The 25,142-nt window shown below is 47.9% G+C and overlaps 2 protein-coding genes across 2 annotated transcripts in view; both read left to right on the forward strand.

The window, feature by feature from the left end:
* Window positions 1–25,142, forward strand: part of LOC144753631 (uncharacterized) — a 463,125-nt gene that overhangs the window by 129,135 nt on the left and 308,848 nt on the right. The window lies entirely within an intron of this gene.
* On the forward strand, window positions 14,714–16,624 carry LOC144756490 (uncharacterized). Its single transcript, XM_078646299.1, has one exon. It carries the CDS (start codon window positions 14,714–14,716, stop codon window positions 16,622–16,624), a length of 1,911 nt encoding a protein of 636 aa, XP_078502425.1.

Genomic DNA, 25,142 nt, shown 5'->3' on the forward strand with positions numbered 1-25,142 from the left:
CCAAGTGTTGATCCTCTTTACCGAGTGATTCAGCGCACTAATAGAGTCCACGCCCCTCTACTGCGGCCTATGAAACAACTTTGATCCCCCTCTGGTGCAGTCTGAATTTATTGTTGCTAACCTGCTTACTACTGAGATCATCCCTTCCACCAGGACCCCCCTTTGCCCAGTTCAACCCAATCGTTACTACCCGCATGTCATATAATGACTGCGGGTAGTGGGGTGAGCCTATCAAGTACCTCACACTCCCCTTTCTGGATGGACAGACCCCATCTATGGGTCCCTGTAGTTGCTGTGACAGGGGGTATCCTGTTCAAGTTGCAGGATCTAAAGCTGGGGCTGGCCTACTCATAGGCACCTAACACCCCCTCTCGGTGCCGCTACCTGGCCTCCGTCATCTGCATCCTGGTGCACCAGGCCTTATACTTCCCCCGCTAATTTCTGTTGATGCCACCCTGTCATTGTTAGGCTAAGCCCTGCGCCAGCCTACCTTCTTATCATGGAGCTTCCTAACCCTTCGCAGTGTTATTTATGAAGAAAAGGGGGCCTTGCGCCCAGGCGCCCCCCTAGCCGTATCCATTTCCCAACGAGGGTGATATTACACCCCCTCCATGATTTGTGTTCCTGGTCAAACTGCGACGGCATACACCTGCCGTGCATTGCCCTGACCCTGGCAACCCAAAATGAGTGACCCTTACACACCACAAATTATGATACATGTGTAGCACCTTTACCCGCCGGCACCGCTTTAACCGTTGAAATGGCCGCTCGTCACACTTGATGCTTGTCTTTGACACTCCCAATCCAGATGTCACAATCCTCTTGGCTGTCCACCTCTTGCAGCTGTGGTGTGGAGCCCTTCCCAGGTATCAACCATGGGTCAGGTCAGACATAAAAATGAAAAAAAACACAGACGATTAGTGCTTTTGGCTTCCGGGTGAAAGATACAGCACACTTGCACGTCCTACGTTGTTGTCGCACGCTAAGCGTTAACTAAGGTCTGCCCCCGGATGCATTTCTATCCAACCTGCCACCGCCAGAGTGTCGCATAGCAGTCCTCTTGTGCCACCTGCGAGGCATTTACATCATGGCTACCGTGAGGGTGCCTGGTAGTATGACCTTCCTGAAAGCCTAGACCTGTAGTCCACCGTAAATGCAATAGCCCATCCATGATTACTTCAGGACAATACACAGTGTGAAATGCCCTGCAATAGCGCTGTATGATGGGTAGGGTTCCTGGCTTCCTAACTACAGCTGCCCCACCTGTGTCTGCATTCATTGTCTTCAGGTGCTAAGCCCTAGCTGGCAGTAACCCCGTATGTATTCCCTTCCTTACTCGCCACTTGCGAGTGGTCAGCATAGCATCAGCTTGTGTCACATGTAGCGCATCTAACTCAATGCTACCGTGGTGTGCCTATCAGTATAACCTTGCCTAAGAATAAACCTGTAGACCACAGTAAATGCCATAGCCCTTTCATGACTACTTACTGTCGCTACCAAAGCGCACTACCAGCACATGGAGCCCAGGGGTTTAGACACCGATCCCCCACTGTCTAATTGATGCTGCAACTGGGCGCCGGGATACCTTTGAAGGTATGACCACAAGGGCCAGGGTATAGGAATATCAAGACTTCAAGAAAGAAGTCATTAGCGTGGAGAGGTTCCCCCTATTGATGTGACCATCAGCTCGGTTTATGCCATTGATAGTAATTGTGACAACAGGGGCCATGGTGTGTCGGATTATCAGGCCCCAAGAAATCGGTCATTAGTGTGGAGAAGTTCCACGCTTGTTGAAACTATTAGATCGGTTGATGCCATTGATAATAGTACTAAAATGAGAGGACCTGTGAGATAAAAAGCTTTTCCTTCGCGTGGGTCCACATGTGTCACTATGTGTCACTACCATGGGTGATTCCTGGTGGCCCCCACAGTTCTAAAGGCTCTAAGCCTTGTCTGTATGCCAGTCGTGGTTCTTATACCACTTTCTTGATATATGGTTCGGTAGGCCCCTAGGGCTCAACGTATATTGTGCTAAATTACTGTGTGTTAAACAGGTTTACTGACTGTATATAGACTGGTAAAACAAGCTGCTTTACCTTCCTCCAAGCCTTAGCCTGAAGGCTGCTCTCCACAGCTACCACTAGGATAGATTTCTAATAATGTTGTCTTTAACCTACCATCAATGTGGGTCGTTGGGCTGGTGCAATGTGCCCAGCATATGCCAGGCAACCTTCTCAGACTATGCTCAAATAATCTCCCCCCAAGATATGACACCCTTTCCCCAAGTCCTTTAATGGCCGCATGATCCGGCTAGATGATCAATGTTTAAGGCATTCTGCACCGTCCACAGAGCATCTCGAGGAAAAGGAGTACCACTACACACCCAATGTAAGCAATGCAGACAAAACAGGGCTCCCCGCTCAGGGGTAGCACCTCAGATTCTCAAATCATTTTAATAAGAAAACCACTGTAGGATTAACTTTCTTGGTCCAAGTGGCCGAGGACTGGAAGTTCTCGCCACCCAAAATTCGTTGCATTCAGTAATGCATAAAGTTCAGAAAAGAAGAGAAAGTTGGATGTTCGTAAGATAACAATGTGACGCACCCAACATAGATGAGAAAGAAAACAAACACAGGGACTTGTTTGTAGCCTGTACGTGTGCTCACACTGCTCACTTCTCGCTAGTGGAGACGTTATGGCATGACGTCATGCCTGGTGAGCGTTGTAAGGGAAGGGAACTTCCGTAAAGAGAGTCATTTTTTCTAGGGATTTCCCTTCACTTTTTGAAATCGTCGTCGTAGTGTCACCAGGGCTTTAAGTGGAAGCTTTTTCAATATTGTATACAAGCCCTAGTTGCTGGTTATTTATCTTATACAACTAACAAACGTTGAAAACCTTGTAGGTATGCTGTTTACTTGTTGTTGTATCATATATCTGTTTTTAACAACCTGCTTCAGGTCAGGCGCGAACTCAACACCTCGGCATTGCTCCCTGCAACTACCGCTGTACAAGCACCAAGTGCCAACCGATCACGCCACTGGGCCCACAAACGGGATGCATTGACTAGCGTCGTGACCAGGACTCGAACCCATGCCCCCCGGGTCCGGGAACGAACGCCCAAGCAGGTAGGCTAAATCCTCTCCCAAATCCTCTCCTTTGGGAGCGGGGATATGTTCTCTGTTGCAGAGCTGTTAAGTGCACTTTCATGTTCCCCAGGATGTCCTCTGTTAATGAGATGCTTTGTTAATTTCGGACAGTCTTGCTGATTAGTCACCTCTTCCCCCACAGATCCAGTCTTTGATGGCAGTGCCGCTCTTCACTCTGATGGCCTTTCATAGAGTTCCAAGGGAGACTGCTTTTTACTCATGTTAAACCTCGCTTTAGGCTTTTGTCTTTACCCCTTTGTCTGCCCACCCTATCTTTTATGTTTTATGATTCCGATGCTTCCAAGTATTTCCCAGTAGAGAGCTAGGATGGGTGCCACCCTGTATGCGCTGGCCTTCCTACACAATAAGCAGCTTTCACGCTGGCAAGATGGCAGAATAGAAAAGCTATGGATCAGTCCTGTACAACCCCCACATTATGACACAGAATGTGCCCACAGAGAAATGTGAACAGCAACAACAATGGCTAAAAGTACCCGTGGATCTACATCCCGCACCTGAATCTGCAGAAAAAATGAGCGATGGGCGCCTCTGCTACAGTAGAAAACTATTGCGATTGATCCTCACTGAATCACACGATTCATGAGCATATACGGGAATGAGCGCGAGCTGATGGCTGTGAGCATATAGCACCAGGGCACCTCACTGCACACAGCTAATTTGCATGACTGGCGCACTAAAGTACCACCAAGTGCAGTCCATCTTAAATTACGAGCGCAGAACATATTGGTTGGTGCTACATTCGTATCAGTTTCAATCAATAGAGAGGCTCCTAGCACAGGGTGACCAGAATTTTAAAGCCAAAAACAGGGACATTTCACCAAAATAGAAGAAGGACTACAATTTTACTTCAAGCGATGAGAGCGCTCCTCAGCAGAGAATTACAGAACAGGCAGTAAGAACATACACAAAAAGCAATTTTTAAGCCCAGTAGCTTGCCTGTTAATTAAATTGCTTTCTTGAAACAACTGCTAACTATCCCTGCTATGTAAAACATAAAAAACACCTCCCACCATTTTCAGTCGACCCTCTCCAAAAACGGGGACATGAGCTACATTTCTTGAAATTTGCTGGGACAGCTGCTTAAAAACAGGGACCGTCCTGGCAAAACGGGGACGCCTGGTCACCCTATCCTAGCACCACTGACACAATTAAACTATGAAACTTTAGTAGCAGCTCTGAAAGGCATGCGATTGTAATAATTCCGAAAATTCTTACATGACCACTAGATGGCAGCATAAGCAGCCCAATCTGATCCCGATTCATTCTCCAGGCCTGTGCAAAAGAAAACCAAGTTCAGACACGGGCCGGCTGCACGTGTAATGTTCGGTATCCCCTTAGAATCGTGTCATCCCCCCCTCCCTTGGGCTGTCTTCGGAAAAGAGCTCTTAAAACACGTGCATGCAGAAAACTCCATCTATCGTTTTCATTTCATTCCGACATTTCCTACATTGATTGGGTGCTCCTAAAACAGCCGAAGTGCGCGGGATACTAAATATTACACAGCACCTGGACTGTTTTCTGCCACGCGCAACTCCCTCTATCGTTGGGACATGTGACTAGTAAGGAAGGTGAGCATCTTCAATAAAGTGATGCGATGTGTATTGGTAGCAAGGCATGTGCCTTTGCCATGAGCCGTGCTACCTCATGTATACTGGCACAGTGAGGTCATTTCTTTTACTTCTATACCTGGATATTTCATATCACATTGGTTCTTTGGTCACAGAAAACTGTTAGGCTCAATAGTCTGTGCCGTAACATCACAAGCTTTTACCATTGTACATTTGTTCATCATGTATACTCACCAGACAAACACAGCCTGTGTTATGACCCTATGAAAATGCTGTATACAACACAGAACCAAACGCTTTATGTCTAAGTACGGCACCAGGGTACGGCATGCGAGAATAGAACTGCAGTTCTGCAGGCCTCCTTTCTAGAAGGGCTGTTGTGTGTGTGAAAGCCTGTCACAAACTTACTCATAATCATAAAACATGCGAGAGAGACCATTGTGCGAGCAAATCAATTGTATCCTTATTTGCCCCTAGGACATGCAAGAATTAACAATGGTGCCGACAGCGCAGTGCTCAAATGAGACATTGCTGGGAACTGTACCCTATGATTAGGGCTCCCGGTTTTATGGTATTTATTTTTTTGGCATTTCCGTCTGTATTTATCCATATTTATTTTTTGGGCATTTTTTCTGTATTTATCCACATTTATTTTTGCCACAAGTAAGACTGGCGCTATAGCTAGTATTTTTCCACATTTATTTCAGTCACAAAAAACACATGTGCAACTGCTTGTACACGGACACAAGAGCTGAGGGTTTGTCAACTGTGTATTCACCATGGATCGACTGACCATCCAACTATTCATTCATTTATACAACACTTCAGACATGGCTTCAAACAGTGAATATAATTTACCATGTGATAAATGAAAGAGGTAATTTTTGGGGGGTTTGAGGGTAAAAGCGCTGCTGCGTTTGTTTTGTCTGTGTTACTGAAGCTTGCACTGCAACCATCTGGCTATGGCTACTCTTTGCCTTTCGAACACCTGTGACTGGTGGTGCCCATGCATTCCTTTCTTCTGTGGGCAAATTGTCTGATATTAAAAAAGACAAAAGTACTGCCCGTGGCAACCAGCGTTCAAAGTTGCTTACAATTTACTGATGTAATTTCGAGCTTTTAAGCCCCTTTTTGGTGAGACGATATCCCACACAAAGTGTCGGTTTACAGGTGTACTGCACAGCCAGTATATCAAAAAACAAGGCCTCTGGACTTTTAACGAACAGAACAAAAGCTATTAACCAGCACCTCCCCTCAGAAACATCGGATCATTAGTTCACTCTGGTGAATTAAAGGTCATGGAGTTGTCTTTTCTTAATCCTGCTATCTGGTATTTCCTTGGCAACGCAGCCCTGTTCATTTCCCGAACTCTGGACGCCTGGTGTCTAAGGAAGCATTGATAGCCATGCACTTTAATGATCAGGTAGTAATGGTGAACAAAACAGGCAGGATGTGAACTGAGCGTTATTTTAAGTGCCAGACTGACACAACTAATACATGTATCATCTTGACTATTGGAAAGCACAGCTCGCAAAACAATGTACAATGCCTGAGCTGCAGTTCTCCTAATCCGTCACTTCAATGAAAGTTAATTGCTGTTCTAAACAAACAAAAAAACGATACTAACCCCCTGGTGCTGCCGGTTCATACGGGATGGGGGGCAGGAGCCAGAGTCCGAGGCTGCAGCGGGACAGACATTATCCGGAGAGGCATTCAAGGGGTAGTGTCCTGGGTCGCTGTGAGGCCATCATTAATCTGCCCCCCTGAGGCCACAGAAGTACACTTGACTTGCGAAATGGTGACGGGCTGGCACAGAGCTCACTCGAGCAGCGGAGCCCTGGAGATGACGAATTCAATAGAAAGGCTGGGGCAGCAAGAAAAGGAACAGGAGCGTGACACCTCTGGGCTAAAGCACGGCAGCGCGGTAAAATTTACTAGTATGTTCCCGTTTTTACATGTAAATACAGACAACGAAAAAATAATTTTCCGTCTGTATTTATATGTAAAAATCAGTTTAAACGGAAAACCAGGAGCTTTGCCTATGATACACACATACATTCAGGGCTGTCCCCCATTCAACAACAGAGTAAGTCTAATTCACTCTTTGGTCGCTTATCAAATAACTTTCGTAGGACAGCCCTCGTGACAATTCTACGGTGTTCTGCTCCCAACTTAACTTTATGTACACCAGCAACGCTGTTTCCGTCCCGACATCTCGCTGCTCCCCGTAGCGCCCCCGTCGCCAGGTGAATGTTCGCCCTGACCGTCCTGGCTGCCCTCTTCTCAGCTTTTCCACCGATGTACGCCCATCAATCAAGGACGAGGTGGGTGGCAGCCGCTCGCACCGCAGCTGACCGATGCAGCTGATCCTCCGAGGCGATTGCCTTCTCCGCCGACAAGCCCATCACCACATTAAGAGGGCGCCGAGATTCGAACGTGTGTCCACACTTCCAAAGGTGGCTTCTCCGGTCGTGCTCGATCTTGCTTTGTGCCTTAGCGGGATAACCTGCAAAATAAACAAAAGTAAAATTAAAGGCCCCACAGCGGGGCGAGGAGCGAGCCTGGGGAGCGCGGGCACAAAGAGGCCGCTTCCCGCGCTCCCCAGGCTCTTAAACCCCCCCTAAGCCGCGATCCCGTCCCCTTGCCCCGGAAGCGCAAAACTGCTTCCGGGGCAACCGGTGGGACGCGCAGCCAACCAGCACTGGTGGGAGGGGGGGGCCGGGCCCAGCCATGTGTGCGTGGGGGCCGAGTGGCCCCCCCCTTTTCTATTCTGCAGTTCTCCCATCACCATTCGTGTTAGGATTTTACCATCCGGCCACTAGGCGGCGCTCACAAAGGCCCTCTGGAATCCTGCCTTTATCCCTGAATATGATGTTATACACATCTACACCTTGCATTGTCAGAAACACTTCATTTTCCAGTCCAGATTCCCAACTACCATCATCCCTTTAGTGATCATGACTCCAACCTCTCCCCTGTTGGTGGTGCTCCATTCTCTACCTTCATTTCTGGATCCTGCTGCCTTTCTGGCCTCTTTACACCTGCATTCTGGACTTTTCATTTCCTTGGCTTTGACCTGCCGCTGCCCGCGTCCCCCACAGGGGGACATCAGCAGGGCAGCCCCCTTAGTGCCCATTAGTCGTAGCACCCCCACCCCCTCCTTCAGTCCTCGTAGAGGGGGAGGCTCGGGCAGTTCACCAGCCCCTCCTCTGGCCAGGTGCACCAGTGACGTGCATCCGGGGGAGGGCGCGTTGGGGGGCGGGCCGGGTATTTAGGCCCCAGCCGGAAGATTGCGACCTCTTGTCAGGACCCTGTTCCGGTCGTCCTGCGCCTGCCTGCCTCGCTGCTGCATGACTGCTCGAACTCGGTGAATCCTACATCCAGGGTTGCCAGATTGGGCTATTTCTCGCACAATTGGGCGATATTTTGCCCGATTGCGCAAGAAAAAATCGTGTTGGGCGGGCTGCCGAAATTTGGGCTAGAATCCGCCGAGTGTGCGGCGGATTCAAAGCTTTGTGCGGCGCCGCCCCGCCCACGCTGCAGCCGATGGTTGCCTTCCTCATCACACCCCTTTTTGACCTTAAGGTGTCTGTGCCCTGCGGCCCCTGTCCACAAGTAACATCTGCAGGGCCGTATATCTTTGCAGGCGGGAAGCTACTTCCAATGAGGGTCCTGCTATACCAGCAGCGACTTCCCGACCTGCCCCCAAAAGTGTGCTGACCTGCCCTGGGGTTCCTGTGACCCAATCGTGGGTCAGATTATTTACTCAGTGGTGCTGTGGTGGGCGCGTCAGGTAGAGTACTGCCCCGCCCCATACCTTTGCCCTTTATCTTTGGGATCCCCCCTCACTTCCTCCTTTTCAACTTCCGGTCTGAGCCTGCGCTGCGACTACGGACTGCGAGGGAGAGTGACCAGTACCACTGACTGACCGACCATCTTGATTACGACGACGAGGCCTCTGCGTGGCTCCTCGTCTTTGGCCTTCGACTTGTAGCAGCCTCAGCCTGCTCTGCAGTCAGCTGCTCCTCCCGGCCCCAGCCCCTCCTCTCCTGTGAACTCTGCAGATTGCACCGGCGGCCGTCCCCAGCAAGTTTAAAGGTGAGGCCAGTTTTCCTTATCCAAATAAGCTGCTAGAGTGTTTACCACCAATGCCAAGCAATTCCACATCAGTGCTCCGCTGGCCTCTGTTTGATGTTTCAACAGAGGGGTCTCTGCCCAAATTAGACGCCTATCCTATCATACATATGTTTTACATGGTTCGTTCATTTGTTGTCTCCAGGTATCACCTAAGGTTATTGTTGGTTTCCTTCGGAGGTTTCAGCATGTACTGAGCATGTACTAAGCTAAATTGGTTGTATCCATTTTCCACGCTGCACTGTCGGCAGCAAAGGCATTTCACATTTTTTACATGGCTACTCTTGGCATTCTGGTCTGCCGGTTCATCATAACCTGGCTGTTTATATATTATGTTGCAGCGAACATTGCATTGTTTATTCCCTGTGTTATTTCTTGCATCATTGCTCATTACTGGAGTATGGTAGTTTTTTAAGCTACTACTGTTACATGTCAGGACTTGTATGTTATTGTGTACAAGTTGGCACTGTTGGGGGCGTCACACCCATGCTAGTGTTGCAGCCATACTGGTTTGGCAATTTAATAGATATGGGGCTCTCTATATGACACACGTACACGGTTGGTACACTGCTGGCACTTTGCTTTTCAGTATCTTAGTTTTTACCACTCCAAGCACATTGATATCATGCTTAGCGCTAAACGTCATACGGATTTGGCATGCACGTTTTAAATTCATGTCTGTCAGTGTATCGCCCATGGTGGTTTTTGCATATGTCTAAATCTGCAGTTTTTGTATGACTTTTACCCCACACCTGACAGGTTTCAATGACACATATATATATATATATATATATATATATATATATATATATATATTCATCACGGTCAGGAAGCACAGTTGAGAAAGGCCACAGGTAGCTTAAGTAACAGTCCTTTTATTATCCATTCGAAATCTTGCAAGCAGTCCCACACAGTACATCCGGCTTCTAAAATAAAGTGCTCTGCCAGACGCGTTTCAGGAAATACCTTCCTTTCATCAGTGGCACGAACTGGGAAGTGAGCCTCACGTTGCTATTTCAATTAGGAACACCTGCTCATGTGGGAGTGGCATTTGCAATGCCTCATGGTGTTCGTAGTTTTTTCCATGTGGATGTGTGGCTCGCTCCCCCAAAATACTAAAAAATTATTCAACCCCAGTGGGTAGAAGCGCAGTGTTCAATGCCAGGGCTGCCCTGCTTTACAGTTTTCAAATGTGGACTTTTGCAGGCTCCAGTCCTGAATTGCAGCCTGCAAACTGCTTCCTTCTGGCATTCTCAGACTCGAACATCCAGCCTAAGCAGACCCGCTTGGACACGGTGAGCCTTCCTCGTTAGGCGTGCAAGCCCCAAAAAATTCATCACGGTCAGGAAGCACAGTTGAGAAAGGCCACAGGTAGCTTAAGTAACAGTCCTTTTATTATCCATTCGAAATCTTGCAAGCAGTCCCACACAGTACATCCGGCTTCTAAAATAAAGTGCTCTGCCAGACGCGTTTCAGGAAATACCTTCCTTTCATCAGTGGCACGAACTGGGAAGTGAGCCTCACGTTGCTATTTCAATTAGGAACACCTGCTCATGTGGGAGTGGCATTTGCAATGCCTCATGGTGTTCGTAGTTTTTTCCATGTGGATGTGTGGCTCGCTCCCCCAAAATACTAAAAAATTATTCAACCCCAGTGGGTAGAAGCGCAGTGTTCAATGCCAGGGCTGCCCTGCTTTACAGTTTTCAAATGTGGACTTTTGCAGGCTCCAGTCCTGAATTGCAGCCTGCAAACTGCTTCCTTCTGGCATTCTCAGACTCGAACATCCAGCCTAAGCAGACCCGCTTGGACACGGTGAGCCTTCCTCGTTAGGCGTGCAAGCCCCAAAAAATTCATCACGGTCAGGAAGCACAGTTGAGAAAGGCCACAGGTAGCTTAAGTAACAGTCCTTTTATTATCCATTCGAAATCTTGCAAGCAGTCCCACACAGTACATCCGGCTTCTAAAATAAAGTGCTCTGCCAGACGCGTTTCAGGAAATACCTTCCTTTCATCAGTGGCACGAACTGGGAAGTGAGCCTCACGTTGCTATTTCAATTAGGAACACCTGCTCATGTGGGAGTGGCATTTGCAATGCCTCATGGTGTTCGTAGTTTTTTCCATGTGGATGTGTGGCTCGCTCCCCCAAAATACTAAAAAATTATTCAACCCCAGTGGGTAGAAGCGCAGTGTTCAATGCCAGTGCTGCCCTGCTTTACAGTTTTCAAATGTGGACTTTTGCAGGCTCCAGTCCTGAATTGCAGCCTGCAAACTGCTTCCTTCTGGCATTCTCAGACTCGAACATCCAGCCTAAGCAGACCCGCTTGGACACGGTGAGCCTTCCTCGTTAGGCGTGCAAGCCCCAAAAAATTCATCACGGTCAGGAAGCACAGTTGAGAAAGGCCACAGGTAGCTTAAGTAACAGTCCTTTTATTATCCATTCGAAATCTTGCAAGCAGTCCCACACAGTACATCCGGCTTCTAAAATAAAGTGCTCTGCCAGACGCGTTTCAGGAAATACCTTCCTTTCATCAGTGGCACGAACTGGGAAGTGAGCCTCACGTTGCTATTTCAATTAGGAACACCTGCTCATGTGGGAGTGGCATTTGCAATGCCTCATGGTGTTCGTAGTTTTTTCCATGTGGATGTGTGGCTCGCTCCCCCAAAATACTAAAAAATTATTCAACCCCAGTGGGTAGAAGCGCAGTGTTCAATGCCAGGGCTGCCCTGCTTTACAGTTTTCAAATGTGGACTTTTGCAGGCTCCAGTCCTGAATTGCAGCCTGCAAACTGCTTCCTTCTGGCATTCTCAGACTCGAACATCCAGCCTAAGCAGACCCGCTTGGACACGGTGAGCCTTCCTCGTTAGGCGTGCAAGCCCCAAAAAATTCATCACGGTCAGGAAGCACAGTTGAGAAAGGCCACAGGTAGCTTAAGTAACAGTCCTTTTATTATCCATTCGAAATCTTGCAAGCAGTCCCACACAGTACATCCGGCTTCTAAAATAAAGTGCTCTGCCAGACGCGTTTCAGGAAATACCTTCCTTTCATCAGTGGCACGAACTGGGAAGTGAGCCTCACGTTGCTATTTCAATTAGGAACACCTGCTCATGTGGGAGTGGCATTTGCAATGCCTCATGGTGTTCGTAGTTTTTTCCATGTGGATGTGTGGCTCGCTCCCCCAAAATACTAAAAAATTATTCAACCCCAGTGGGTAGAAGCGCAGTGTTCAATGCCAGGGCTGCCCTGCTTTACAGTTTTCAAATGTGGACTTTTGCAGGCTCCAGTCCTGAATTGCAGCCTGCAAACTGCTTCCTTCTGGCATTCTCAGACTCGAACATCCAGCCTAAGCAGACCCGCTTGGACACGGTGAGCCTTCCTCGTTAGGCGTGCAAGCCCCAAAAAATTCATCACGGTCAGGAAGCACAGTTGAGAAAGGCCACAGGTAGCTTAAGTAACAGTCCTTTTATTATCCATTCGAAATCTTGCAAGCAGTCCCACACAGTACATCCGGCTTCTAAAATAAAGTGCTCTGCCAGACGCGTTTCAGGAAATACCTTCCTTTCATCAGTGGCACGAACTGGGAAGTGAGCCTCACGTTGCTATTTCAATTAGGAACACCTGCTCATGTGGGAGTGGCATTTGCAATGCCTCATGGTGTTCGTAGTTTTTTCCATGTGGATGTGTGGCTCGCTCCCCCAAAATACTAAAAAATTATTCAACCCCAGTGGGTAGAAGCGCAGTGTTCAATGCCAGGGCTGCCCTGCTTTACAGTTTTCAAATGTGGACTTTTGCAGGCTCCAGTCCTGAATTGCAGCCTGCAAACTGCTTCCTTCTGGCATTCTCAGACTCGAACATCCAGCCTAAGCAGACCCGCTTGGACACGGTGAGCCTTCCTCGTTAGGCGTGCAAGCCCCAAAAAATTCATCACGGTCAGGAAGCACAGTTGAGAAAGGCCACAGGTAGCTTAAGTAACAGTCCTTTTATTATCCATTCGAAATCTTGCAAGCAGTCCCACACAGTACATCCGCCTTCTAAAATAAAGTGCTCTGCCAGACGCGTTTCAGGAAATACCTTCCTTTCATCAGTGGCACGAACTGGGAAGTGAGCCTCACGTTGCTATTTCAATTAGGAACACCTGCTCATGTGGGAGTGGCATTTGCAATGCCTCATGGTGTTCGTAGTTTTTTCCATGTGGATGTGTGGCTCGCTCCCCCAAAATACTAAAAAATTATTCAACCCCAGTGGGTAGAAGCGCAGTGTTCAATGCCAGGGCTGCCCTGCTTTACAGTTTTCAAATGTGGACTTTTGCAGGCTCCAGTCCTGAATTGCAGCCTGCAAACTGCTTCCTTCTGGCATTCTCAGACTCGAACATCCAGCCTAAGCAGACCCGCTTGGACACGGTGAGCCTTCCTCGTTAGGCGTGCAAGCCCCAAAAAATTCATCACGGTCAGGAAGCACAGTTGAGAAAGGCCACAGGTAGCTTAAGTAACAGTCCTTTTATTATCCATTCGAAATCTTGCAAGCAGTCCCACACAGTACATCCGGCTTCTAAAATAAAGTGCTCTGCCAGACGCGTTTCAGGAAATACCTTCCTTTCATCAGTGGCACGAACTGGGAAGTGAGCCTCACGTTGCTATTTCAATTAGGAACACCTGCTCATGTGGGAGTGGCATTTGCAATGCCTCATGGTGTTCGTAGTTTTTTCCATGTGGATGTGTGGCTCGCTCCCCCAAAATACTAAAAAATTATTCAACCCCAGTGGGTAGAAGCGCAGTGTTCAATGCCAGGGCTTTTACCCCACACCTGACAGGTTTCAATGACACATATATATATATATATATATATATATATATATATATATATATATATACACTCACACGCAGGTGGCAAATTATGCACGTGCAAGAAAGTATGTACATTTTTGTATCATGATTGTGCAAATCTACTGCATGTCCTATTTTCCCTAGACTGCTTGCAACAGGGCTGGGCACTATAGCCTGCAAATTCCCTAAAGAATGTGTTCTTGACAATTCACAAAAAGGCTCCAATATGGGCTGATGTTGAAAATGACCACCCCACAGATCTCTCCAACCATGCCAGCTCAGGAACACAATTATACACAAATTTCATATGGGCAGCCCCTTGCAGTAACCAGCTAAGCGGATGAATCACATGATGTGCCATATTGTCATCTTTGCATTGTTAACACTATCTGGGTATGTGCACCTCCAGTAGTACCAGTTTAACACCCAAAGCTAGCAGTAAGCAACAGAAATCTGACGATTCAACCATCGCATGGGGCTGCAACTGCGTGGCAACAGCTGTCTCTGTTTTTGTTAACTTTTGATCCATTTCAGGTGGAAACAATTTATTTTGGTAATATCTGCCGATTATGCAGCAGATCGATTTGCGCCGAATGTGTCAAATCTATAATTATGTGGAAAAATGCCTCTGTCTCGCAGTCTCACAATCCCAGTGGTCCAGCCTATGACCAAATATTTACAGGGGCAAACACAGGTGGAGATATGTTGAAGGTTACTTTGCATTGCATATTGGGATGAGTGATAAACTGAGTTACAATGCTAAGGAGATGGCTAGTACGTTGACCATGGGTGACGTGTGCAATGCGTTTTAAGGTTCAATTATGATTTGACTTTGTCCTTTTGTGTGGGTTTTTTGGGTGATCAATGCAGGACCAAGTGATGATATGGTTTTTGGCTAACTTTATCGAACCAGGGATGTTGATGGATATTCTATCTCTTCCAATTGCAGATACTTGCCCTACCACACAGCAGAGATTGTACAGTCCTCTACCAGGTCCCAAGAAGCTACAAACTAACTTTCAAAATGGGCAAGTGGTCAAAGTACAAGAAAGTGTACAGAAAGGAATGGAAGTCTGACCCCGAACTAACAAAGTGGATTGCCCCTGTAAAAACAGATAAGGCAAAGGCAAACTGTAAATACTGTCACTTACAGCTGCGGGCCCACTACCATGATTTAAAGCTGCATGCATCCACAGCTAGACATCGTGCGCGCATGGACACACCTAGCCTAACCATGGCATCTTTTGCACAACCAGTTTGTCAGTTATCAAATGACTGGAAAAGGAGAGAGCTTAGGATTGCTGTGCAAACTGCATGTAGCACATCAATCAACAGCATTGACAGACTGGGAGAAATTTTAAGTGAAGAAGTTCCTCCTTTCCGTATGCACGGGACAAAGTGCACAGCTTTAATAAATAGACTTTTAGGCCCCTATTTCAAAGGGGAGCTCCTTCAAGATATGGGCAGTTCTCCGTATTCTTTGATCATTAATGAATCCACTGACATTTCTGTAAAGAAACTACTGTGCATCTGTGTAAAATCCTTCAGTAAGAAAAGTAGCAGAATTGTGAGTAGTTACCTTGGGATGATAGAACTGCAAGAGGCATGTGCACAAGACATTGCAAATGCACTTCTGGAGTTCCTCAAGGACAGCAGGCTTCCAATTGAAAATATGGTAGGGGTAGGTACAGATGGCGCAAGTGTCATGTGTGGCAAAAACCACTCCACATACACTTTGTTGAGAGAAAAGCAGCCTACTTTGCAGCTTGTACTGTGCATCTGCCACTCGCTCGACATTGTTGCTAGAAAAGCAATGCAGAGTTTGCCCAGCAATGTGGAGTTCATGGTGAGAGAAACCTACAACTGGTTTGCACATTCTCCAAAGCGCCAGGCAGTCTACAGAGATTTATATCAAACTCTGGATGGAGGAATGCCATTGAAGCTTATTTCGCCATGTGAAACGCCGTGGCTTATCATGGCGGATTGTGTGGAGCGTTTTCTGGAGCAGTATAATGCTCTAAAGCTGCACTTTTGCAACGCATCATACGTAGAACATTGCTATGCAGCTAGAATGCTGCAAGAAATGTACAATGACGAGACAAATTATCTCTATCTTATTTTCCTCAAACCTATGTTGCTAGAAATTAAGGTAGTGAACAAAGCATTTCAGCTTGAATCTGGTGATGTCCTCCACATATTCCGGGATTTGCAAACTTTATATAGGTCCACTATGAGAAGAATTGTAAAGCCCAGTGTCTTCAGTACCAATAGTGAGAAGCAATTGTGTAATTTGGATCTTCAAAGTAGTGCCATTTATCTTGGGCAGGAGGATGCTGACCTTGGCCTTGACGTCCGTAAAAAGCTCCAAGAAAGCAAACTGCCTGATGCTGCCAAGGACTGCATAGAAAAACGGTGCACAGACTTTGTTAAAGTTCTGGCAGCAGAGTATCAGATGCGCTTGCCAGATTCGCTGAGCCTCCTAAGACATTTGGAGCTTCTGAAGCCCCAAAATGTGCTTTCAGATTCTAAACCTCTGGTTACTGACTTGCCAAAAGAGTGTTTTGCAGACCCAACACACATATTAGAAACGAAGTGGCGAACAGTGACTTCATGTTCATTCAATACCTCTTCAGGCATGGAATCCTTCTGGATTGAAGTATTGAATTATAGAGATGCAGCTGGGAATCATCGGTTTCAGGAGTTGGCCATGGGCGCCATTAAACTTCTGACCCTACCCATATCAAATGCACAAGTGGAACGAGTGTTCTCACAAATGACCCTGCTTAAAAATGAGAACCGTAACCGAATGGGTCTGAAACTGCTATCAAAAATAGTCAACATAAAATTTGGACTAAAGCGCAATGGTCTTAATTCATCTTCGTTCAATCCCTCGCCGGAACTGCTAGCAAAGTTCAACAGCTGTATCTACAATTAATTGTTTTACTGTCTTAACATGCTGCTATTCTTGGCAGTGCCACTGCCAGACTCTATGATGCTGGTAATCTTGGCAGTGCCTGGCCCAGAAGAAGAAGTTTGTGCACTTTAACCAGTCAGAACAATTTTGCCCACCTCAACCTGCCACTGCCAAACCCTGAAGGATGCTGCTACATTCTGCACTGCCTGGAGCATTTTCCACACCTCACCCTGCCACTGCCAGTCCCTGTAGGATGCTGCTATTTTTGGCAGTGCCACTGCCAGACCCAGAAGGATGCTGCTAATCTTGGCAGTACCACTGCCAGACTATGGGATGCTACTAATCGTGGCAGTTCATGGCCCAGAAGAAGACGTTTGTGCACCTTTACCAGTCAGAACAATTTTGCCCACCTCAACCTGCCACTGCCACACTCTGGAGGATGCTGCTACATTCTGCACTGCCTGAAGCATTTTCCACACCTCAACCTGGCACTGCCAGACTCTGTGATGCTGCTAGCCTTCACCATGCCACTGCCAGACTATGGGCTGCTGCTAATCTTGGCAGTGCCTGGCCCAGAAGAAGAAGTTTGTGCACCTGAACCAGTCAGAACAATGATACCCACCTCAACCTGCCACTGCCAAACCCTGAATGGTGCTGCTACATTCTGCACTGTCAGAAGCATTTTCCACACCTCAACCTGCCACTGCCAGACCCCGAAGGATGCTGTTAATCTTGGCAGAACCACAGACTGAGATGCTGCTAGCCTTCACCATGCCACTGCCAGACTATGGGCTGCTGCTTATCCTGCCAGTGCCTGGCCCAGAAGAACTCTTTGGCAAAAAACAGGAGACGGCGCTTGTGTGAGTCTGCAAAATGCACTTGCACTTTATCAGGTATCAGCTCATGGGAACATCAAGCAGCAAGCCGTGCACCCCATGCCTCGAACTGCTCTCTTCTGATGAGTACCAAAAAGTACGAAACATACATAATTTGCGTATGTAAAGAGATGTTCAGCATTGCTTTGGGAGAATTCAAACAACTATATTGCCGTTATTCTGGGGGGCCTGACGTGAGTATGCAAGCTGAAGAGCACCTTTCCCAAGAAGAACGTTTCCGCACTTGCAGTCCCCCAAATTGAACCCAGAATATTTTGGGCCGGCTTGCTCCAGACTATGCGATATCAAGTGAGTGACAGTTTCCTGACAGACCAACTTTGATTTCAGTGTACAAAATGTAAGTTATCTGATTAATGTGGGAGGTAAACATATAATCCTTGAAATAGAAGTATATTTGTGAATATTGTAGTCAGGCTACACGTAAGTTAATGGAGTGGCAAAATTGGGCTACTTTTTGCTACTTTGGGCTACCGTTTCGTTGCTTTTGGGCTTGAAAGTTCTGAAAAAATCTGGCAACACTGCCTACATCAAAGCCCCCCTCCTGCCCGCTCCCTCCCTTCGGGGGTTGCAGCTGGGCCGGGCGGCCCGCTTAGCTGCGGGCCGCTGAGGCTGGTGGCAGGCAAGACAGATGATGCGCCCGAGATCCCCCCTCGTGCCCGCTCCCCCCTTTCTGGGGGTCGCAGCGGGGCCGGGCGGCCCGCTTAGCTGCGGGCCACTGAGGATGGGGATAGGCAGGCTCGATGCTCATGGAGCCCGCAGCCAGATGGCCCTTGTTCCCCTCGCTTGGCTGCGGGCCGCTGAGGCTGGTTCAGGCGTGCCGGGCTGCTGAAAGCCCAGTTGCGAGCCTGTGAATTTGCCCCACTCGTGCCCATCTGCCGACCAATTGGCGGCCAGCCGATGAGTTTCGCTAGGCGGGGATTAATGTTACAGGCATATCGCGGGGTGCGGGAATTTGGATCCAGCCTCGTGCGCCCCCCCTCCCCCACATTCTCCTGCGGGTTCGATTAAATGCGAATCCTATTGCCTTTCCCAATGCTTGTTTCTTCCGGCGAATGGTGTCTAAAGTCCAGGCTCTCTTTCCCAGCTTCTCCCTTCCAAACTTCTGCCCTATATTTGAGGATAATGACCTCCGAGGCCCCCTGGAAGGATGAGGCCTGCTGCCCCCCCCGCGACGCCACTCCGACACACCCAGGCCCGCACATGCCAGGCCCGGGAGCGCAAATGGCGGCGCATCTCCACATAATGGGATTTGGTCTAATGTTATCACTCACATCCATAATTATGTTCTGATAATGTCTGGCTAATCTCATCCGCAGCCAGCCGTATAAGGGCCGTCGGTCGTTCAGTCCTCTCTGCCGTAATGAGCCGGCTCCCGCTAATCACGAGCGCAAAACCAGGGGCGGGGTAGAATTATCCTACAAAATGCCAGACATGAGCTGGTTACCTTTGAGGGATAGTGCACGCTATGCAAATGAAAAAACACGATCAAACACTGCTGCGTGGCAACGAGTTTTCACGACAGAAGATAAAAAATGGGACCACTTTTTGATAAACAAAGTTGAGATTATACTGTATTTTGGGGGTAACAAGGTCTTCCCCAGGCTACCTGGCGCTGCTTTTGTGTCTGGGTCTGAAAGAATGCATGGCGGAAGCTGCCAACAATATGGAACTGGGAAGCCATGTTCGAATCAGGTCCTCAGTGGCGTAGCGTGGGCGGGACCACAGGGGCGGTTGCCCAGGGGGCAGAAATTTTAGGGGAGCAACAATTTAAAATTTTCTTAAAATCGAACAGATGGGCTTGGGGGTAAGAGTCGTAATACTGGACTGGTGGAAGGGAAGTGCAAACGGTCTGCCCCGGGCACTGGCAACCACGCCACGCCGCGAATCACTTCTCCTCTCTAGGCCTAAGAAACATATATGAGTAACGTAATCTGGTTCTGTTGTACAGGGCTCCGTCACTGCGCCTTTGTCAAGTATATATAAAAATGCAACAATAAGAGAAGGTAAATATGGGGTTGAGAGCCACGCTTCCAAATTGGACGCTGTCGTGGAACCGATGACCGTTCATGGCGTCAATCTATCATGGCTATGCGGGTCAAAGGGTGCATGATGTCACTTTTGCTTCCGCTAGCATTTTCGTGCATCATCGTCTAGGGTGTGATTTGTTGCTGGAAACCTAGATGGCTGCAGGGACTGGGCCGAAAAACAGGGCCTTACTCACAGTTCGGCAGACTGGTTACTATTCCGTCACAATACTAATATCCCATTGGTCTTTACAAGTGCCATAGGCTATAATCAGGGCCACATGAATTATGCGATTGTGCGGTCACTGTGTTTTTTGCATATTTATACATCGGACGCATTTTCCACATAATCCATTATCTGCGGTATAGTCTGCAGATTTTGGACCCAAACATGTTTTACTTCTAGCTCAAACGGTTCGAAAGTTTCTAAAATCGCAGCCACACGTGTTCTGGCACAGTGAAAGGCCATTTGCAAAGTTGACTGGCCACAGTTTGTTGCTTAATGCTATGTTGGTATGTGAAGTGATGGTGATACGGTGCAACTTGTGCCCAGACAGTGTTAACGAGTGTAAAATGGAAAAAACACAATGCAGTAAAACGATCTAAAAATGTGGCACATTACGCCGTACAATTTGCCTTTTCTGCCACACCATCACTCAACCCTGCTGCATAATTTGGATCATTTCCTGCCGCATGTTACAGTGGCCCCGCTATAATGCATTTACAATACAGCGGACGCAATACCTGTGGTATTTGCCCACAGTTACTCATGGCTCTGCACCTCCTGTGGGTGTAAAATGTACCGGGTCTTTCTATTTCGACTTTATATTGCAATAGAAAGACTGAGCCAAAAGATGGCTTTACTCACATGGCCAAAGCCTAAAAAAAAAAAAAAAGAACAAAAAAAAAACTACCCAGAATAGCTAAAACAAAATGTTCATGGCCACGGACAAGTGTAAATTCACTAACTTTGGCATCTACCCATCGCCATCTGCTGGCTATCTGCCAGATGGTACATAACCTGGCTAACAGGAGTTTATCCCAACAGAATAGAGCTATCTATAGGTGTGAATGAAGCTATGTATGCCCCTTTAACATCACAAGATACCAACACGTATGTAGATCCAAATATGATGTCCGGTAATAGATTCAATTTCGCACACTTTTCTTACATGTGGGGTCTATAATTCGTGTTTGACGCTGTTACCTTGGACCTGGGGATCTGGTTTCGAGTCTCGGTAATGACGCGAAACATCTGTGCTTCTGGGCATATCACTTAATTTCACCGGGCCTAAGGAGAGGAGAAAGTCTTCATGTAACATAACTGGTGCTACATAAGCACTCTGATACCGGATTCGGCAACCTCTGTGGTAATTTTAAGAACAAAACACAGATGGAAGCAGTTAATTTTATAATACAGCCCTCCTTTTCAATGTCACAAGGTGATCATGGTTATTGATAAACTATTCAGGTATACTGTTGGGTTGAGTTCGCGCTGGATAACTATTGGTGTCTTGCCCCAGGGCCGCGTTCACATGCAGTGATTTTGGGGCAACTCACTGACCGTGCGTGTGCCTGGTATGGGTGATAAATTACTGCGCATTTAAGCGCCCCTTACGTCTGGGCGGAGTCCACGCTTCCGACTTGGGTGCTACAACCAGGGTTCGAGCCCGAGGGTCGCGTCAATTAGACGATTCCGGACAAAACGCGTAACTCGCACCTGCCGGAATATGTAATGTATAAACTGCGCTTGAAAGCGCTTCTTTCTTTCGGGTTGAGTTAGCGCTGATGACTTTGGTGCGTTATGAGGGTCGCGCCATGGTCGCGTTCACTTCCAATGATTTTGGGCAATTCACACTCTCGTGCTCAAAAGCGTATAAAGTCAAGTAGAGGTGAAATACTGCCAAACAGTGTGTTACAAGAGAAAGGTGACGTGTGCATGTTGCAAAAGAGTACCAAGCACAGGAGAAAGTGTAATACGGCACTAAAGGGCAGACTCTCAAACCACAAGTACACACTGGGAAGACACTTCCATAGACAAGGTTTCTAAAAGGTCTTCCGTCAGATAACAGAGAGGGCATGTATTATAGTTAGAAGTGTCTTTATAGGAGGAGAACTTTACAAGAGTGCAAGTTACAAAAGAGTACAAAGTACAAGTAGAGGTATAAGACTGCAATACATGGCAGACAGTCATACACACGAACACACGTTACGAAGTAGGGGTGGCACCTGTGCAAGTACCAGAAGCAAACACGATGTAAGAGGGAGCAAACATTGTGTTTCAAGATAAAAGTGACATGTACAGGTTACAAAAGAGTAACAAAAACAGGTAGAAGGATAATACTGCAGTAAATGGCGGACTCTCTAACCACAAGAACACTATGGGAAGACACTTCCATTGTCATGGAGAATAGAACTTGCTATAATAAAAAGGGTTTCTGCAGATAATGGAAAGGGCATTAATTGTATTTGGAAGTGCCATTAAAGGAGGAGAACTTGGAGGTCAGTTTGGAGGCCTGGGTTGAGGAAGGTTCCTGGGCAGAATGATAAGGGGTCGAGTTAAGATGAGATACTAAATCACAGACACCAAAGTGCAATGGTAATTATCAGGCTCAGCATCAGAATAAATTACTTATTTTCAACACACGACACTACACTACTACCTCGGTTGGTACACAAGCGCGTGCCACACCCAACTCCTCCGAGAATGTAGCGGGGCAAGCTAGTTCTCATAACTGACAAACAGGCTTGGCCTTGGTAACATGGGGGGCATCGAGGGCCCCTGCCTCATTGCAGAGAATATGTAGTGGTATATTAGGGGGGTAGGGCTTCTAATAGATGTTTTATGTCTCACATGCATGAACCGCGCCCGAGAACCGCCCAACTCACATGGGGGGCCACCAGAAATATCAACAGGTATAAGGGTCATGCACAGTGGGGAGGCAGTGAGCTAGGGTCGGTGCACCCAGGTTCTCCCCAGGAGTCACTACTGTCCCTGTTTGAGGGCGCGCAGGTTACGCCCAATGTAAGTAATACATTGGTAGTCGACTGGTGATTCTGAGCAGAGAAGGTAGTTCCTGTGCAATAATGGGTTGTTTTCTCCCTTAAAACAACTGATTAATCTGGGCTATTTGTTGATTTACTAAGAAATTAATTGGGGTGTTCGCTCGATTAGCATTGGTAGAGTGGGGGCAAATATTTCATCCCCTGTGACAGATTGTAATGCGTTGTCTTTTAAACAAATGGTGTGTCTGGGCACATCATGCATCCCATGTGTAGTATTGAAATGAGTCTTTTCTACATCAACTGGAGCGCAAGTAATGGGCTGATCCTGGCGATCGAGTTAGCAATAGGCTTACCGGTCAGTGCTGGTTAGGGGCTGTTTTCATGGATTTGATCTCTCTTTCAGAAACGCTCGGGTTTCACTTGATAATGGTCAAACCACGCCTTGGAGCGGACAATCAGATCAAGTACACAGGCACCACTCTGACAAGGACAGGTGGGAACGGAAGCAGGAATTGCCAGGGCGTGCTCCGGGCTAGGATGGTAAGCCTTAAGGGGGTGCTCACAGGCTTTTCGGACTGACTGGGGATATTTGCTATACCCTGCTCCATCTGAGCTACGTCAGTCTCATACCCACCAGGCAGTGTGTCTCCCAAATATCGTACATATGTATGCCTCACACATGCACACTTCGAGATCGGGTTATCTCACAAGGGCTGCCCAAACCATGGTCTTCTTAGAGTTCTCGCGGGCAAATGTGAGTAATTACTGTAAGGGGTCTCCCACATCCTCATTGTTTTATTGCCAGCAAGAAAGTGTCATCTGAGCCTTAAGGTCACTCATAATGCATCGAAGAGATGGAAATGTCACACAGGGCAATTGAGACCTGGGCGGACATGGGTGGGGGCGATTAGCTCTCAGCTGGCTAGGCAAGAAAGCTATCGACTCTTCGGGGGTAGCTTAACGGCTAGGGCGGCCGACTCTGAAGCCTGTAGACCCAGGTTAAAGTTCGGCGAAAGGCTCAGAATTAAACATGTGCGCCTCTGTAATGCGACTGGTGTGATTGTAAAGCACTCTGATCCCCGGGGGAGTTTGCGCTATTTGGTAGCTTATGTAATTTAGGCAACTAAAGAAGCATGAAGTAGGCAAACAGTTAGCCTGGTTGAAGATGTGTGCTCCATGTCTAGACGGGGGCAGGTAATAACAACAGTCTTAATGCGAACTGCAGGGTTCACACACAGTGGAGTGCACTAGGCTAGGTGCACCAGTAGGCGTACGGCCTGAGTCGATTTATTTAGTGGTTATTCAGGTTCTAGGGTGGGGAGATCTTAAGCGGTATTTACATGCCCGAAAGTGCATAGTGAGAAAGTAATAGTGTTCCAAGTTGACCCAACTGGATTTTACATCTGAACAGGGCGCGTGTCAAAGGGCCGCCTGGGATCCGACGAATGCCCAACAGGGTGACTGGTCACGTGACGGACGGAATAGTTACTCCGCACGGTACTGGAAGGGAGATTGTCTAGTTAGATCTCAAAAGAGCCTTCAACGCATGATGGGGACAATTAGTGACATGCCTAGAGAGGTAAGCCTTGTAGCTAGGGACAGGACGCCTAGGTGGATAGCTTGGCCGGCATGCACAGGCAGGTGATTTCAACAAGGGCCTAAACAAGCTTGCTGCCAGGCAGGGGCTTGCACAACTAAGATGATTACATTAAGGTTGCAGGCATGCACCAAGAAATGGATGCTCAAGCCCACCGCCCATAAGATAACCCAACTCAGATAATGACACCGGCGCTAGAGCCAGAAGGGCAGGATAGTCCCCAAGGGGAAGATGGCCATTGCTGCACCTCACAGGCAGGGACAGCCGCGCACACTAGCTGGAGCCTGTACAGGAGATAAAGGGTGCTGGGCCCAAAATCCCCATCACAAAGCAGTGGGGGAGAGTAGGCGGTGTGGTGTCCTTAAGGGACGGGCTAGGGCTGATAGGGCCGAAGTGGGTGAAACAGCTTTGGCAGGGACAATGATGGGTCCCCAGCATCCAACATGAAAGGGCTAAAGCTAGACATGTGACCCACCACTTGGTAGTGCGACACCATTACTGGTGGAGGTATCCAGGGTCACAGGTGGACAACAGGGTCCGGCCATCTGTAGGTTGGCACTTTACGAAAAGTGCAATGTCTTAGGAGGGACACCTTGCAATATTCCTTCAGACCTGTTGTGACTCCATTGTGTGGGGCGCCAGGGATAATTTGAACATAACCATGAAGTTGTCTGGTCAATGTGGCAAAGTCGGGATGGATATGTTCCTCCTGGATGTGCAGGATGCCCTTGAAGCTGTGGGATGCAAGTAGGGAACTCAGAGGTGGGGGGCTCTGTCATCGACGGTAGCCTCCTTCAGAGCTGTGGCGGAGTTACAGGGCGATCTGGAGGCAGATGGGTACAGTAAGGGTACCTCTGCGGCAGACCGGTACAGTAAGGGTATCTCTGCCTGGCACAGTAAGGGTGCCTGAGCCAAAGACCTGGAGCCACAGGGAGGTTCCGGGAAAACCGCGATTGTGCCCCGTTATTCCTTCGGGCGGTTGGGGGGCCTGACCAACCGGGGGTGTGTCTTACCAC

Source organism: Lissotriton helveticus, chromosome 5_1, assembly GCF_964261635.1.
Source record: "Lissotriton helveticus chromosome 5_1, aLisHel1.1, whole genome shotgun sequence".
Lineage (NCBI taxonomy): Eukaryota > Metazoa > Chordata > Amphibia > Caudata > Salamandridae > Lissotriton > Lissotriton helveticus.

Coding starts and splice junctions, on each gene's coding strand:
- LOC144756490 (XM_078646299.1), top strand. CDS start 14,714: ATGGGCAAGTGGTCAAAGTACAAGAAAGTGTACAGAAAGGAATGGAAG.